General features: G+C 44.9%; 1 protein-coding gene across 1 annotated transcript in view; it reads left to right on the top strand.

Moving 5' to 3' along the window:
• The window catches only part of LOC131818712 (uncharacterized), a 45,723-nt gene extending 37,425 nt beyond the window's left edge, over positions 1-8,298 (top strand). The window contains exons 7-10 of the mRNA XM_059153351.1: positions 859-1,134; positions 2,420-2,614; positions 5,009-5,155; positions 7,958-8,298. Coding sequence (XP_059009334.1) covers positions 859-1,134; positions 2,420-2,614; positions 5,009-5,155; positions 7,958-8,013 — 674 coding nt within the window. The 3' untranslated portion in view covers positions 8,014-8,298. The remainder of the gene's footprint in view (positions 1-858; positions 1,135-2,419; positions 2,615-5,008; positions 5,156-7,957) is intronic.
• The last annotated feature ends 9,552 nt before the right edge of the window (positions 8,299-17,850 follow it).

Below are 17,850 nucleotides of genomic sequence, written 5' to 3' on the forward strand. Positions count from 1 at the left end.
GCCATTAAGTTATGTAAAAGCCATTCCTAGTGTCGAGAATTTATTTTATATGTAGTATTTAGGGCCTGGAGCACTCCTGACCTGACCTGGAAAGGCTTTTAACATGATTTAAGATCCCAGAGGCCTGAGCTAAAGACTGCAGAGCCACGCAGAGGATTGTGGGTTACTCCTCAGCCTACAGTGACAGAGCCTAGAAGTCCTGCACCACATGTCTGTGTGTCTGTCTGCCTTTTATCAACGTACTACATGTACAGAGTGAAGAGATTAACACTAAAAGGCATGTAGTGAAAACCAGTAGCCCCATGTCTCACCTGCTCGCTTCTTTGAAGGCTCTGTTCTCTGCTTCTTTGTTTCTTCTGTGAATCATTCTTGTCTCAGGTTATCCACTGGATTGCTGGAACCAAATCAAACGCCTTCACTTTTAGGGTTTTTTTCTCTCCTTTAAACATGCCCAGTAGCCAGCAATGGGTAAAGTTGCATCCTGCCTTTTTTTTAGGCTAGATTTGCTTAGCATTAAGAATTCCCATTGATACACATGGCACCTATTTCTATACTCTTTCTGTCTCTCTCTCTCTCGGTATAGCGTGAAGCTGTCCAACTGTGAAAAGCGGGTCTGTATGGAAAAGGTAAATCAAGCTGCACATGTTATAATTTTGAAACAACGTAATGTTTGATTTTGAAATCGACAGGCACCTGCTTTGGAGGGTCCCAGGCCAGTTGGATCAGTAGACAGTCACATCTGTACTGAAAGCTGACACAGCTTAAACAACACGTAGTTGGATTAACTATGTTATTTTCTGATTTTAAAAGGAATCCGGGCGCCCATTTGATATAAAGCAGGCTCTTTCTCGTCCTTAGTACATCGTCATATGCCCCTGGAAGATGCCCTGGATCTGGTGGCTAAAGAATACAGGAGATTTTTCTCGAAACGGGAGCAGCAGGAACGTGCTGGAATTGCTTTGCAGGCTGGAGATCTGGCAGATGACTTCTTGGCCCGGGAGCAACTGACCAGCTACTCCGTCCCTTTGGGCATTCAGCACCTCCTCTTCCTGTTGAGTGAGGGCATGCATTTGTACAGGAATGAGTTGAATCTGCTCATCGACTACCTGAAGACCAGGAAAGGGCACCTGGAAGGTATTTGGCACTGTCTGTTTTCCCTCCCCATTTTAAACCTCAGGAAATCCTATTCAGCAAATCCATATGTGAAAGTAAAACTAAAAATTTCTTATTTAATCGAGAGACTGTACTTCTGTAATGTAAAGGTGTCTGATAGGAACATGTTCCACACAGGAATTACACAGTTTTTTAATGTATAACCTTTATAGACTAAAATGCTTTTCTTTTTTAAGCTAAATTTCCTTTTGAATCAGATTTTTAATGTATAAATAGGATGACTTCTCTATATAGATGGACAGGTGGGAAATAGTTTCTGTTCCCTGTCGGTTTACTTTTGTGATTCAAAGGTTTCAGCTTGTTAATTGATAACATTTGTAGATTATTTTGAAGTGTATGGTAAACATAAAAAAGTAGTTCCTAATCTTTTTTTTTTTTAAAGATTTTATTTATTTATTTGACAGAGAGAAATTACAAGTACACTGAGAGGCAGGCAGAGAGAGAGAGAGGGAAGCAGGCTCCCTGCTGAGCAGAGAGCCCGATGCGGGACTCGATCCCAGGACCCTGAGATCATGACCTGAGCCGAAGGCAGCGGCTTAACCCACTGAGCCACCCAGGCGCCCCAGTAGTTCCTAATCTTGAAGATTGTAAAGAGCATTCCAGTTATGAGCCAAACTTGTTAAAATGGTGACTTTTCAGTTTATTTGTTTTGAGTTGAGTAGGTGAGAAGGAAATAATAATCACTTGTCCCTATGGGGAAACATAGCTGAACTTCTAGGGCCATGTTAAAGCTTTAAAGAAATCGTTCATCTTTTAAAATGTAGAATGGATTTTATTTAAGGTTTTATTTATTTATTTGAGACCAAGAGAGAGCACAGAGGGAGAGGGAGAAGCAGACTCCCCTCTGCACAGGGCTTGATCCTAAGACCCTGGGATCATGACCTGAGCTGAAGGCAGACCCTTCACCAACTGAGCCACCCAGGTGCCCCAAAATGTATTTTATTTTTGTACATTTTTGTACCTTCTTCTCAGGGTTGTGTTGGGGGTTGCTCGTAACCTTGAAACACATTTTTTTCCCCCTGAGTGCTTATGTCATTGATTAATTGATTAATTGATTAAGTATAATTGACATATTCTGTGACTTTCAGGTATACAGCATAATGATCCGATACTGTTTCTCTTTGATCGTAGAAACCTCTAAGTCCGAAACATCACGGTCTTCTTTGACTTCCTTGAGTCGTTCCTTTTGCAGCTCGAGCCTCTGCCGCAGACTTCTGGTGACCATTCATTTTCTTCATTTCTCCAGGCTATGAGACACTTGAGTCTTCAGCTACCAGTGATCATTCCTCATTTCCAGGAAGGAGTACCTCTGTTGTGGGCAAGCTGCCTCCACTTCTTCCAACCCCCGGAAAGTCCTCCTTCTCGGGCCCTCATCCCCCACTTCCTGCCAAGTCCCCATTGTTAGGGGACAGACCGGGAGGGGGTCTCCTTCCACCACCAGGTCAGTGCCTCCCTCCAGGAAAGGAGGAAGAGCTCACGGGGGTTCTGCTTCCTCTATGCTCACGGCCCTGAGAGAGCAGACAGTTGAGAACAGTTGCAGTGTCTTTTGGCATAGTCACAGCGAATGCTAAGATTTCAGAAGACCAGAAGAGACATCTGGGGTTTCAGTGGGTGCCATTTCTCTTGAGTGAATTGCTTAAGTTTTAACATGGGGGACGTGTAGAGGAGCTTTCTTATCAAGGTTGGTGGCCACATTGAGGATGGCTTAAACAGAGTTCTCTTAATATGCACTCTGAATTCTATAGTGTTTTCCAGGCTTTTCTGAGTAGTTGGCATAAATAGTATCTGACATCTGCCTAAAATGAGGTTGTATTAGTGTGGACTCCTTCCATTGTAAGTGACAGGGACCTAACTCAGCTTAAAACAAGGAGACCTGACTGGCTTACATAACTGAAAATGCCCAGGGTTGACTCACTTCCAGCCAAACTGGATCCTGCTGCTCAAGCCTGTTACCAGACATCCATCTCTTCTCTCTAGGAGGAGACTTGGGTGTGGCGCTAACCACTTGGGATACCAAGTTCCAGTCAAGCCCAGTGTCCATTATGCCTCTGGTTCTTGGGGTGGCTGGTATCTGAGCCTTTCCTGCCTCTTGATGGTAAAGAGGTTTTTTGTTTTGTTAAGATTTACTTATTTAATTATTGAGAGAGAGTGAGATTGAGCATGTGCGAGCAGGGAGTGGAGTAGAGGGGAAGGGAGAGAAGCAGACTCCCCACTGAGTGGGGAGCCTGACACAGGGCTTGACCCCACAACCCCGAGATCATGACCTGAGCCGAAATCAAGAGTTGGCCACTTAACTGACTGAGCGTCCCCAGGCACCCCAAGGTCAAAGAGTTTTAACTCCTCTATAGGCACCCGGAATGCAGTCCCACTCCTTCTGTTCTCATCTTCCAAATATTTGTTGGTACACTCTGTCCCCTCTCCTGTGTTCCTTGTGTATTAACAGTGGGAGTAGAGAAGAAGCTGGATGAGAGCATGTTTTCAGTCTGCCATGTTAAAGACACAAGTTGGCAGTGAAGTCTTGATAGAAAGGCGGCTTTTCTCCTGGGCCTCAAATAAAACCTGGACCCTGGATGCATTTGTGTCTAAGAGTCAAATATTGCTTTGGTCTTTCATGTGAGCAGGGATCATTTTACCCAAAAACCTTATGAGCACAATATTTCCACCTTGGCTATTATCGTGGATCAAAATAGAGAGAATGGGTCCTTTTGCTTTGGTCGCTGTACATGTGTATGTCTTATTAGCGAAGTCAGTGTCTGTTGAAGATCCACCCTAGGGGTGAACGTTTCTGAGACCCCTCCCTTTCTGACCTGGTGACCTTTAGGATGATTGGGAGTGTAGTTCCAAGTCTTCTCTGTTCCTGTCACAACTGGGGCTCTCCTGCTATGCCTTGTGCTTGTTCCTTTCCTTCTGCTGCACTCAACCACGCTACCCTGTGCCTCAGCCCAGTCCCTTGGTCCACCCTGGACATTCTTAACACCTGGTTCCTGTGAGAAGCCAGTGAGTTAAGAAAAGAAAGGCTCAGGGGGAGCTTTTTTTGCTCTGAGTTGCTTCTCATCCTTGCTGAAGGTTTTTTTAAAAAAATGCAGACCTCAGATAGGGCTAGGTGCCTGCCTCAGGGCCTTGGCATCAACTGTGGGAATAAATGCCCTGTTCAACAGGGTGAGGACGGCAGGGCAGATCGACAGAGTGACAGGTTGCTAGGCCATGTGGGAGACCCCCAGGCCGATGTTCTGGGGGGACGGATGTTAGATTCTTGGGAACAGTATGCTTCAGATATGTTACGGATCTGCTTTTATGACCTGTCCGGGAAAATGTTTGATGGCTGAGAGAATACATTCTGAGTGTCAAAGAGAAATCCCACTTGTGGAAAGGTGAGGGTGGAGAACCAGGATGTCAAGAAACACACGCACGCACATGTGGACCTAGATGAAGGGTTTGCAAACTTTTTAAGGGCCAAATAGTAAATACGTTATTTTTAGTGTTTACAGGCCAAGAAGCAAAGTTAAGGATATTGTGTACGTACTTATATAATCACTGAAAGCATAATTATTTAAAAATGAGAAAACTGTCTCAGCTCATAGGTTGTACCAGAACAGACAGCGGGCTGATTTTGGCCCCCAGACTCTAGTTTGCGAGGCCCTGGATAAGCACTAAGGCCTAGTCTGGGCCCAGAGGGGACTTGGTAGAGCTTGGAGGAGTTGAGATTTATGTGTGTGGCAGGTGCTCCTGCTCAGCCCTTCTCTAAAGATTAAGGAAAAGTCCCTTTGTGGAAGCAGCAGAAATCACCTTCATCCTATATCTTCTGGTTTATGTTTTGGTTTTTCATTCTCTGCAGGACTGGGCAATCCCAAAGGTCTGTTTGCCCTTCCCCTGCTCCCAGCAGCCCCCTCCAAGAGACCTGCTCCTTTGGGATGCCCCCGCCCCAAGCGTGCCAAGCCTCCGCTGCTTGGGGAGAAACCAGGCCTTTTAGTACCACCTCCAGGTGAGTAGCCAGCGAGCTGGGAGTGACATTCTAGGCTCATGCTGTCCACTGGCGCTTTCTGCGACAGAGGAGATGTTCTGCAGCTGTGTGGCTGGATGTGACAGCTGTGGGCCGCATGTGGCTGTTGAAACATGGCTGGTAAGACTGAGGAACTGAATTTTCAGTTGTGTTTAAGTGTAATTAATTTGAGTGAGTATCATCACATAGTAATTATAGAGTAGTCACATGTGGCTAGGGGCTGCCTAAGTGGTCAGTGTGGTTCTAGGCTACTGGATATGACAAGAGGCTATAGCAGTAGGTAAGAAAGTGTGTTATGTGGGGCGCCTGGGTGGCTCAGTGGGTTAAGCCGCTGCCTTCAGCTCAGGTCATGATCTCAGGGTCCTGGGATCGAGCCCCACATCGGGCTCTCTGCTCAGCAGGGAGCCTGCTTCCCTCTCTCTCTCTCTGCCTGCCTCTCTGCCTACTTGTGATCTCTGTCAAATAAATAAATAAAATCTTTAAAAAAAAAAAAAAAAAAAAAAAAGAAAGTGTGTTATGTTTTTACAGTGTAGAAACCTACTATTTTCCTAGTCTTCCCCCTGCCCGTTTTAAAGCTGCAGATGTACTTGAAAAGGAAAATACATTTCTAACAAATGGACATTATTGTTAGTCGCTGTAAAATAGAAGGTAACCCTAATAAGGAGACCACAGAAGAGTATTGCCGCTAGAAACTACTGCCAGTCTCAGTCTCTGAGCATAGGGCTTTTCTAGCTTCTGGTTAAGAAAGGAGATTACTGAGGGTCAGGGAGGTGTTAATGGGAAACCAGCACTGCTAGAAAAAGAAACTCCTTGACTGTGACTCTCCAGGAGGATTGCAAGAAGTTGGCAAAGGGAGCATATTCTCACGAGGTTGAATGTCATGTAATCATGTGCACGCGTATCGCTGACGTCACTCGGAGGGGTGCACTTTGTTTCTGCTTGGCTCGGGGAGATGCACCGCCTCTCTGCTGCCTGGCAGGTGGACCGGGACCTGTCATAACTTAAGATAGTGATTGATTGATATGCAGCTGTGGCTCCGAGTCTGCGCAGGAAGACAGGCTTTTCCTCTCTTCTTTCTAAGTGCAGGCCTGGCCAGCTCTTCTCTGGTGCTGCCTTTCCTCCTGTATGGCTGGGGGAGATGACGCCAGAGGCCCCGAAGCTGCCCTCAACCCCACCAGGGCACAAAGGTGGTGGTGAGAGCTGCGATGCTGGGGTGGAAGGCAGCCAAGCAGGCATTTTGCTGACTTCATCTCTAGTCATTCAGGCTTTCTGAGCTTAAGTAAAGGCGCTGCCCAGAGTTATTCTTGGTTCATTGTTAGGTTTGAGTTCTCTTTTGAGATTTGATGCCTAAACCCCAGCTTTTAGGAAAGTGAGATTTTGTCCCTCTCTGCTTTTCATGCAGGACACATTTTTCATGATAATTACTGCCGTTTTAAAGTCTCAGTCCTCGGGGACCTGGCTGGTTCTGTTAGTTGATCTCGAGGTTGTGAGTTCAAGCCCTACATTAGAGGTAGAGTTTACTCTAAAAAAAATAAGTGAAGTCTCATCTTCTGTGTTTTAGTCAAATCTGGTTTTGCAAGATGTACATGCTGTGGTTGTGGTATAATGGACGTGTGTTTATAAAATGGTGACAAGACAGGGAACACGCATAGGTTCATGATCCCTATCCTCCTGGGAACCTAGACAGTCTCTTTCATTCTGAAGATCCTCTTCTGATAGACCTCATTTTGGGGAAAATTTGAGAATTTTCCTTACCTAAAATGGCCCTCTGTGCCCCAAATTCCAGGACTAAGAGAGAAAACATTTTTAAAATATTTTTTTTAAAGATATTTATTTATTTATTTATTTGGCACTGAGGGAGAGAGATCACAAGTAGGCAGAGAGGAGGAAGCAGGCTCCCCACTGAGCAGAGAGCTGGATGCGGGGCTTGATCCCAGGACCCTGAGACCACGACCCAAGCCAGAGGCTCAATCCACTGAGCCACCCAGGCACTCCCGAGAAAACATTTTAAAAAAACAAGAGTGAAAACATGGAGGCTGCCTATACAAGGCATAAGGGTAGCAGTTACCATGCACTGAGTTCTTGTCCTGCGGCAGGCATTGAGGTAATCTCATTTAGTCTTCAAACAACCCTGTGAGGTACATAGTGAGATCATCTCCCTTTTCCACATGAGTCACTAAGGCTCAGGGGGTGAGGAGCCTGGCCAGGGTCACACAGTGGTACTGGTGGGGCAGACACTGCACAGCAGCCATGGGACTCTCTGCTCAGTGCTCTTACCCACCACACAGTCCAGAAAGTTGTCAAGTTTTGCTTGGGTCCAAGTTTTGCCACATCCTTCCCTTCACAGTGGAAGGACTGCAGAAATTTTGAGGGAAGGAGTGGTTGTAGTTTGTTCAGGGCTTCTGGGAAACCAAGAGCTGGCTTTGGAGGAAGTCGGGTGTTAGCGTGTCTGGAGAGGGAGAGGCACCAGGATCTCCTGTGGATAAAGAGGGACCTTTGGGTGAAGTGTTTCTAACTCAGCGAAGGTGGTGTTGGGGGCAGGTGTCCCCTAGTGCTTTGTAAGGCAAGGTCTAGCACCAGCCACCAGGATTAAGTGAGATAATAGGCATGAAAATCTTTTAAGATGCCCCAAGCGTGGCACAGATGTCCGCCTGCCAAGGTCACAGCTAGGTGGGTGTGCTTCTGCCTGCAGAGGTGGGCACGGCTGGAGGGCTGTGGGCCAGCTGGGCTTGTGCAGACGAGGCAGGACACGTCACTGATGCTGCTGGTTCCTCCTCTTTGCAGCTCTTCAGTCAGTGCTGCACAAGCAGACGGCGCAGCACCCATCTCTGCTGAAATAAAGAAAGCTCCCGGAGCCAGGAGAACAGAGTGGCTGCTGCCCAGACGGCGGCTTCACCCTCCTTCCAGGACTGAGGCCCCTGTCTGATCCCACGGCTCTGGTGTCTGGGCCGTGGGTGTGAATGTGCTTCCCTTCTGCCCAGTAACGTGGCCCCGTGGAAACATGTTTCCTGTTTGGAGTGTCTGTGCCAAGGTAGAGATGTGTGGAAGGTCATTGTTGCAGAAATTGGATCTTGACGTTGTTAATTATATACATACTAAAATAAAATAAAAACTTTTCGCTTTTACATACCAGTTGCCACTTTTTTTTTTTTTTTTTTTTTTTAAAGATTTTATTTATTTATTTGACAGAGAGAAATTACAAGTACACTGAGAGGCAGGCAGAGAGAGAGAGAAGGAAGCAGGCTCCCTGCCGAGCAGAGAGCCCGATGTGGGACTCGATCCCAGGACCCTGAGATCATGACCTGAGCCGAAGGCAGCGGCTTAACCCACTGAGCCACCCAGGCGCCCCAGTTGCCACTTTTTAAGGACTTGTTATTTTGGAATGAGTTCAGATTTATAGAAAATTCCCAGGGATAATAAAGGGGAGCTCCCTTTATCCAACTTGCCCTGGTGTTGACATCTTACAAAACCATGGTATCTTTATTGGGAAATTTGCATTAGTACAGGAATATTCACTATATCGTAGACTTAATTCGTATTTTACCAGCTTTTCTGCTAATGTCATTTTTCTATTTCAGGAAGGTGCCACATTACGTTTAGACTCTGACTTCATTATGTTCCACTGTTTTTATTATGAAACATTGAAGTATACAGAAGATTTGAATAACATATACAATGAACACTCATATATTCTGTATCAACACATTCCCCTTTTTAAAAATTTTTTGTCCATTTCTTTTTTTAAATTTAAATTTAATTAATCAACATATAATGTATTATTGGTTTCAGAGGTTAGAGGTCAGTGATTGATCAGTCTTAAGTAACACCCACTGCTCATTCCATCAGGTGCCCTCCTCAGTGTCCATCACCCAGTTAGCCCATCTCTCCACCCACGGTCCCTCCAGCAACCCTCAGTTCATTTCCTGTGATTAAGAGTCTCTTAACGGTTTGTCTCCCTCTCTGATTTCCTTGATTTATTTTTTCCTCTTTTCCCCTGTGATCATGTTTTGTATCTTAAATTCCACATATGAGTGAGATTATATGATTGTCTTTCTCTGATTGACTTACTTCGCTTAGCATAATACCCTCTAGTTCCATCCACGTCATTGCAAATGGCAAGATTTCATTTTCCTTTTTATGGCTGAGTAATAGTCCATTATATATGCATGCGTATACACCACATCTTTATCCATTGATCTGTCAATGGACATCTGGGCTCTTTGCCATTGTGGACATTGCTGCTATAAACATTGGGGTGCAAGTGCCCCTTCAGTTCACGATATTTGTATCTTTGGGATAAATAACCAGTAGTGCGATTGCTGGGTCATAGGGTAGCTCTATTTTCAACTTTTTGAGGAACCTCCATACTGTTTTCCAGAGTGGCTGCGCATGCTTGCATTCCCACCAACAGTGTGGGAGGGTTCCCCTTTTTCCGCATCCTCGCCAGCATCTGTTGTTTCCTGACTTGTTCATTTTAGTCATTCTGACTGGTGTGGGGTGGTATCTCATTGTGGTTTTGATGTGTATTTCCCTGATGCTGAGCACTCTGCGGTTTCTTAATGTTGTACATATGTCTGTGTAAATAAAATTTTTTTCTCTACTATGAAAGTAAGTTCCAGAGTCCATGACATCCTGCCTTTAAATACTTAAGCCTGTAGCATGCATTCCCTAAGAATGGGAACATTCTCCTGTATAATTATGATACTGTTATCTCACCTTAAAAATGAATAATAATTGTGTGATATCAAATATCTGGTTCTCGGATTTGAATTTCCCCATTTGTTCCCAAAGAACTTTTATTTTATTTTATTTTATTTTTTTTTAAAGAATTTTTTTTTTTTTAAAGATTTTATTTATTTATTTGACAGAGAGAGATCACAAGTAGGCAGAGAGGCAGGCAGAGAGAGAGAGAGGAGGAAGCAGGCTCCCTGCTGAGCAGAGAGCCCGATGCGGGACTCGATCCCAGGACCCTGAGATCATGACCTGAGCTGAAGGCAGCGGCTTAACCCACTGAGCCACCCAGGCGCCCATCCCAAAGAACTTTTATGACCTTAATAAAAAAGAAGTTTTATTTTTAAGTAATCCCTACACCCATTGTGAGGCTCAAACCCCAAGATCGAGAGTCTCACATTCTACCAGCTGAGCCCGCCACTGCCCCTTTTATGGCCTTTTTTCCCCCTCTTCACCCAATGTGAGGCTTGAAGTCATGCTCCTGAGATCAAGATTCCTGTGCTCTACGTACTGAGCCAGCCAGATGTCCACATTTGGCTTTTTATGTGTGCTGAGTTTCTTTCCATCTAGAACAGTCTTCTTATACTTCTCCCCCCCCTCACCTCTCAGTGGTGCTGTGAGTCCAAACCGCTTGTCTTTTGTAGAATATCCTACATTCTGAATTTGTCTGATTTTCTTCCTGGTGTCACTGGCTTGTTCCTCTGTTCCTTATATTTTCTGGATACTGACAGTTTGGTCTAGAGGCTTGATTCAATTCAAGTCCTACATTTTGGCAAGGCTGTTTCCCAGGGGGTGCTAATTCTTGTTGCATTTTGTCGTAAAGCACGAAAGAGTTGTCCGGCTGGGAACGCTGCTGTGCCTGGTCCCTCGGGTGACCCCGGAGCAGGTAGGTTTTTCCCTTGAGGCACTATACTTTGGTGTCAAGCAAATGGCCTGTTCCCCAACTTTTACCCTACTGTTTTAGTGTCCGTTGATGATTCTTGCCTGATTCAAGTATTATATTGTATGCTCCTTTTCTTTTTTGTTTTTTTAAAGATTTTATCTATTTATTTGACAGACAGAGATCACAAGTAGGCAGAGAGGCAGGCAGAGAGAGGGAGAGAGAGAGAAGCAGGCTCCCTGCTGAGCAGAGAGCCCGATGCGGGGCTCGATCCCAGGATCCCAGGACCATGACCTGAGCTGAAGGCAGAGGATTAACCCACTGAGCCACTCAGGTGCCCCCAGCAATCTTTTATTGAGACTTGCTTCTTTTGCTTAATAGAATGCTCTAGAAGGTCACCCTGACTGTTGCAGGAGCCCGTAGATTATTCCTTTTGTGGCTGAGCAGGAGATCATTGTATGGATATGCCACAGGCTTTCCATTTTTCAGATGATGGACTTTTGGGTTGTTCTCAGTATTTAACTATTATAAGTTTGATTATAGAGGTCCTTTTGTAGACCTATATTTTCATTTCTCTTGGGTAAATACTTAGTGGAATTGCCGGGCCATAGGATAGACGTATATTTAATTTAGGAAGAATCGTCAAAGTGACACTCCCATTTATGTGGCCCCCCACAGTGGCTGAGATCTCTGGGTCCCCCATGCCCTCTCTCTGAGTGTTGTCAGTCTTTTGGAGGAGTACAAAATGTCTGTTGTTATTGTTTTAGTGCAGTTCTTTGGTGACCAGTGATGTTGAGCACTTCTTCTTTTTCACTCTTTATCTATTTAGGGAATGGGCTAGTGAAGCCTCATGGAGGCTTTTTGTCAGTGTATTTGTTTCTGAGGGCTGCCATTTAGTAGTAAGAAAGGGCCACACTTTGGCTTAAAATAACATAAAAGTTCCACAGCGCTGGAGCCTAGAGGTCCAAAATCAAGCCAGGCCATCCATGCTTCCTTCTGAAACCTGTTAGGGAGAATCCTTTGTATTTTAAACTTGGGTTTTGTTTTGTTTTGTTTTGTTTTTGGTAGGGGGAGAATCCTTTCTAGATTCTTCTAGCTCCTTGCATTTGGCAGGAATCTTTGGTGTTCCTTGGTTTGTAGAAGTATCCCTCCCAGGCTGCCTCTGTGGTCATGCGGCCATCAGTCCTTGCGTGTCTCCATGTGGTCTGTCCCCTGTGCATGGTTTTTTCCTTCCACAGCTTGACAAAGAAACCTTTTTTTACTTTGTCTCAAGGCATCTCCTTAAATGACAGGAACTTACAAGTCTTGTCTTGCATAGTGTGAAGGCTTACATCCTGGCTGGGGGTTTCTTCACTTGCTCTGTTGACATTCAGTGTCTGTGCCCTATCAAATGGGACCAGTTGGAAGCCCTAGTCAATGGCCCATACCAGGTAGTAGAGAGACAGGAGGTTGAGAAACTCATCACTGTAGAGCCCTTGTGTCCTGCCCTATGAGTCCGCCTTCGGGTGCTGCTGGGTTAGTCACAAAGCCCTCATCCCGTCTTCATGAGACTTCCTTAGGGGCGCCTGAGCTCTCTCTCGCACATAAATATACATAAAATTTCTGAAGACGATCAGGGTGGTTAGATGAATCACCAGCATCTACAGGGGAAAGATTTTATTTTCTTATAGTGACGTAAATAATTGAGTAGAACGAGATTAGAACAGTAACTTGTGTTCAAGTTTTGAAGACAGTCTGTATATTTCTTGAAAGCAAAGATTTTTTCTGAAGTTGGCTTATTCTTTTTTAAAAATTAGTGTTTTAGAAAAATAGATGATATACAGACACACAATACAACATTCAGAAGAATCAAAAAGTGAACAGTAGGGGCGCCTGGGTGGCTCAGTGGGTTAAGCCGCTGCCTTCGGCTCAGGTCATGATCTCAGGGTCCTGGGATCGAGTCCCACATCGGGCTTCCTGCTCAGCAGGGGGCCTGCTTCCTCCTCTCTCTGCCTGCCTCTCTGCCTACTTGTGATCTCTCTCTCTGTCCAATAAATAAATAAAATCTTAAAAAAAAAAGTAAACAGTGAAAAATAGTTCCACTTGTTTCTTAACTTAGTATTGGGATTTCATAAATACTCTACAGATATTTATTCACATGGAAGCAAGTATATACAGACTTACGCTCAGATGGTAACATCCTGTAAACATTATCTTACCTCTTTAGATTTTCATTCTCTCTTGAAAATGATTGTAAAATCAGATGTATTATTGCTTCTTTTCAGTGATTACACATCATTCTGGAGTATAGACTTACCTTTGTTTTAGTTCATCAGATCTTATCGGTAGGCATTTCTAACCTTGTGCTGCTTAAGCAACAAGTTTTAGAGCCAGTTTCACATATTCCCAATTATTACTCAATAGAAAATGACAGAAGTGCGTTTCTGCCATTAGGAGTGTAAAGAAACCTCATGTTGTGAATTTTACAAACAAAACTGGATCACTTTGGCTAAACACTTAGGCTTATCATCAGGCCATCACTTAGTAGGATAGGATCATATTTGGAAAGAAGGTACAATGAGGTGTGCTTTCTCACATTACAGTGGGAAATGTGGGGTATAATAGACGCTGATTTATCCCCACATTGATTGGATTTTGGATAAAAAATGGTGACTAGATTGAAACAAATTTAAAAAAAATTTTTTTTAAAGATTTTATTTATTTGACAGAGGTCACAAGTAGGCAGAGAGGCAGGCACAGAGAAAGAGGAGGAAGCAGGCTCCCTGCTGATCAGAGAGCCGGACCATCCCAAGACCCTGGGATCATGACCTGAGCCGAAGGCAGAGGCTTTAACCCACTGAGCCACCCAGGCATCCCGATTGAAACTTCTAATACTGCTTTTTCTCCAGTCTGCTAAATACATTTCTATTTTCCACTTTGGTCTGTGGTTTTTGTTTCAAAGCCCTTGGGAGCAAAGCAGGTCTGTCTGAGCTCTTGTGTGAGTCAAGACAAGAACTGACTGAAGGCTTTGCCCAGGTTTTTTTTAGGGTCTTTTGATATGCAAGTATATTAGTTTCTTCCTGCTGTGTAAAAAATTACCACCAACTTAGGAGACTGAAACAATTCACATTTATTGTCTTGCAGTATCCGTGGGGCAGGAGTCTGGGTACACGTTAGCAAGTTTGTCACCAGACTGAAAAGCAATGGATGGGCAGAGGTGGGTCTCATCTGAGGCTTGTGGTCCTCTTCCAACTTCCTGGATGTTTCTTATTTTAATTATTTTATTTTATTTTTTTAATTAAAAAAATTTTTAATATTTTATAAACATATAATATATTTTTATCCCCAGGGGTACAGGTCTGTGAATCACCAGGTTTACACACTTCACAACACTCACCCTCCCCAATGTCCAATGTTCTCCCAACCCCCCTCCCCCCAGCAACCCTCAGTTTGTTTTGTGAGATTAAGAGTCACTTATGGGGGACGCCTGGGTGGCTCAGTTGGTTAAGCAGCTGCCTTCGGCTCAGGTCATGATCCCAGCGTCCTGGGATCGAGTCCCACATAGGGCTCCTTGCTCTGCAGGGAGCCTGCTTCTCCCTCTGACTCTGCCTTCCACTCTGTCTGCCTGTGCTCGCTCTCGCTCACTCTCTCTCTGACAAATAAATAAATAAAATCTTAAAAAAAAAAAAAAAAAAAAAAAAAAAAAGAGTCACTTATGGTTTGTCTATTTTTATTTTTTAAGATTGATTTATTTGAGGGAGTAGGAGAGAGCAGACCCCGTACTGAGGGAAGGGCCCAAACTGGAGCTCAGTTCCGCAACCCTGAGATCATGACCTGAGCTGAAATCAGTAGTCAGACTCTCGCTCTCTCTCTTTTTTTTTTTTTTAAGATTTTATTTATTTATTTGAGAGAGAGCAAGAGAGCAGAGAGAGAGAGCACAAGCATGGGAGAGGGAGAAGCAGGCTTCCTAATGAGCAGGGAACCGGACCTGTGGCTCAGCCCTAGGACCCTGGGATCATGATCTGAGCTCACTGGTTGTTGACAGAGTTAATTGCCTTGTGTGACTGTATGACCAAGGGCCCCATTTTCTTACTGGTTACCAGTTAGAGGCCGCCAGCTAGAGAACCTTCTCCGCTCCTCGGGATTCTTAAGAATCCATTGCTGTGTGTCCCTTCCTCAGATAACATGGCTTTTGCTTTCTCCAGGTCACTGGGAGAGCCTCTGAGGCTTAGGCTTCTGAGGCCTCTTTTTTTTTTTTTTAACTTAAAACATTTTTTAAATGTTTTATTTTTAAGGAGATAGAAGTGTACTGAATACACGGCCAGGGAGCAGAGGGCAGGACAGCAATGGAGAGACTGTCTGCCAGGAGGCACTTGTGGGGGTGCTGCACTTAAGAGGGCAGGTGAGGAGGTATGCGGATGTATAGAAATTTTCTTTTTTGGTACCTGTGCCTAGTTGTAAGTAGCCCCTTGGTCAGCTAGGGCTTATGGGTATTTTGAGGTAGGTCCCCTGATGGGCCTGTTTGCATTCAGCCCAGTGGCCGCTGTGGGCCCTTGTGTCTTACTCAGGCTTTTGTTTCTCAAGGCTTTGGCCTCTGCATTCCCCCTGACACATGGATAATGACAAATCATTGGCCTTTGGGTGGAGTTCTGGTCTTTAATATCTGCCTTGTGCTGGTGAGGGTCCTTGCTGGACCTGCCTAAACGTGTCGGTCCATCAGGGGTTCTGTGCAGTTAAGGGATCAGAGCATGTCAGTAGAGTAAAATGCTGATGGGTGACTTGAGTAAAACTCCTTGGGGGCCAAGTCCATGGGATTGGTGTGTGTGTGTGTGCGCGCTTACTCAGTCCCAGGACCCTGAGATCCTGACCCTAACAGATACTTAACCAACTTAGCCACCGAGGCCCCCCCTGGGGGCTTCCTTTTTTTTTTTTTTTTTTTTTTAATTTGTTAGAGAGAGAGAGAGCGTGAACACAGGCAGACAGAATGGCAGGCAGAGGCAGAGGGAGAAGCAGACTCCCTGCTGAGCAAGGAGCCCGATGTGGGACTCGATCCCAGGACGCCGGGATCATGACCTGAGCCGAAGGCAGCTGCTCAACCAACTGAGCCACCCAGGCGTCCCTGGGGGCTTCCTTTTAAAGTGCTTGCCTAATTAGATCAGGCCCACCCACCTAGGACAGTCTCCCATTTGGTGAACTCAGGGTGATCTCCCGTAATATTAACTGGTTCCACCTACAGTCAAAGAGGGGATTATGCAAGGTATGTGTACCAGGGGACAGGAATCTTGGGGGTCATCTTAGATTTCTGCCTACCACAGAAGGTGTTTGTGAGTTTTGAGTGCTGTAGTCACAGGAGAGGTGAGCTAGAATTGTTACACCTTTTTTCCTATACAAAGAGTTAGTAATTGGGCAATAATGAATCTTTACCTTTTTATGTGAGACAGTCCCTAAACCCCAGTGGATACGTGAGCAATTCTGCTCATCCCCACCTTGATTATATCCATTTTATTCAAAACCACTGGCTTTTCAGAAGGGATCTCTCCTGTTGGAGTCTTCTCTGTTTCTCTTCTTCAACCTTAAAACATATTCTTTCCTTAATAGCTGGCCATCTGGGCTGCTAATGGTTTCCAACACTGTTGTCCAACAGCAGAAAGGAGTTGTCTCACTACAAAGTCTGTACAACAATGCTGGAAACTTACTTCCCTCCACTACCATCCACATGTACCCTCTGGGATTCTTTAAACTCTTTTTTTTTTTTTAAGGATTTTATTATTTATTTATTATATATAAATATATAAATTTATTATTTATTTATTTATTTATTACATCACAAGTAGGCAGAGAGGCAGGCAGAGAGAGAGAGGAGGAAGCAGACTCCCTGCTGAGCAGAGAGCCCGATGTGGGGCTTGATCCCAGGACCCTGGGATCATGACCTGAGCCGAAGGCAGAGGATCCAACCCACTGAGCCACCCAGGCACCCGATTCTTCAAACTCTTAACTCTACCCCTTTCATAGGTCTTAAGGAATCTAGGTTGGTGGCTGGTGTGGGGAAAGCCCTTTCCATCAGTCTATAGGGTCGGTCTCTGAACTTGTGCTTGGGGCTCAGATCTGACCAAGGCTACCAAAGGGAAGCTGCAGAGCCTACTTAGGATGCCCTCAAGGAAGGATACTGGGCAGATGAGAAACTGCAGGTAGAAAAAGCCGCTTGTCCCCAGCAAGAGCGGGTACAGACGTCCACAGACTAAAAGTTGAGGGTGGTTTCATAAGGGAAGTATTTATGATGCAGGATCCAGCCAGAGGAAAGTAACCTTTAAAAGCAGTTTAAAAGTTTGCTTTTCTGAACGGAGAGAAACTCTGCCTGCTGGAACCATCTCATGGCACCATACTTCACCCTGACTTGTGCTTTCAAAGGAGGGGGATTAGAAGCCAGGCCCTGATGAGGTGGCAACAAAGTGGGGTGCCCTGGGGTTTCCTTGAATATGTCTGGTGGAAAGCACTGCGCTGCTCCATAAGCACTCAGGAGGACCTGTAGACTGACCTCCGCAAGCAGGATCTGTTCCTTTGATTTCCAGCACGTTCCATGGAAGCTGTTTCTCTGTTTCTGTGGACAGTGTTTTCATGCCCCAATTTTCCAAGCTTTAATGTCTTAAGTTCTCATTCGCCTTGAAGTCTTTACTATGGGGAGTGGACTCATTGTTCAAAGGAAAGTCTGCCCTTCATAGAATCCTACTTTTTCTAGTTTTTGTTTGTTTTTCATAGGCTCAATGCCTAGCACGTGGAGCCCAGCACAGGGCTTAAACTCCTGACCCTGAGATCAAGACCTGAGCTGAGATCAAGAGCTGGACACAACTGACTGAGCCCCCCAGACACCCCAAATCCCACTTTCTCTGATGGACTTTTAACTTTTTCATTTTGTTTTTGTATGTATGTATGCATATATATATTTATATTAAGGTGTGATTGACATAAAAAAAGCTGTATATATTTATGTGCCATTCTTAATGGGTCTAAAGATGGGGCTTCTGGGTGTCTCAGTCGGTTAAGCATGTGCCTTTGACCCGGCTTATGATCCCAGGGTCCTGAGATCGAA

This window comes from Mustela lutreola, chromosome 16 (assembly GCF_030435805.1).
Source record: "Mustela lutreola isolate mMusLut2 chromosome 16, mMusLut2.pri, whole genome shotgun sequence".
In the NCBI taxonomy this organism is placed as follows: domain Eukaryota; kingdom Metazoa; phylum Chordata; class Mammalia; order Carnivora; family Mustelidae; genus Mustela; species Mustela lutreola.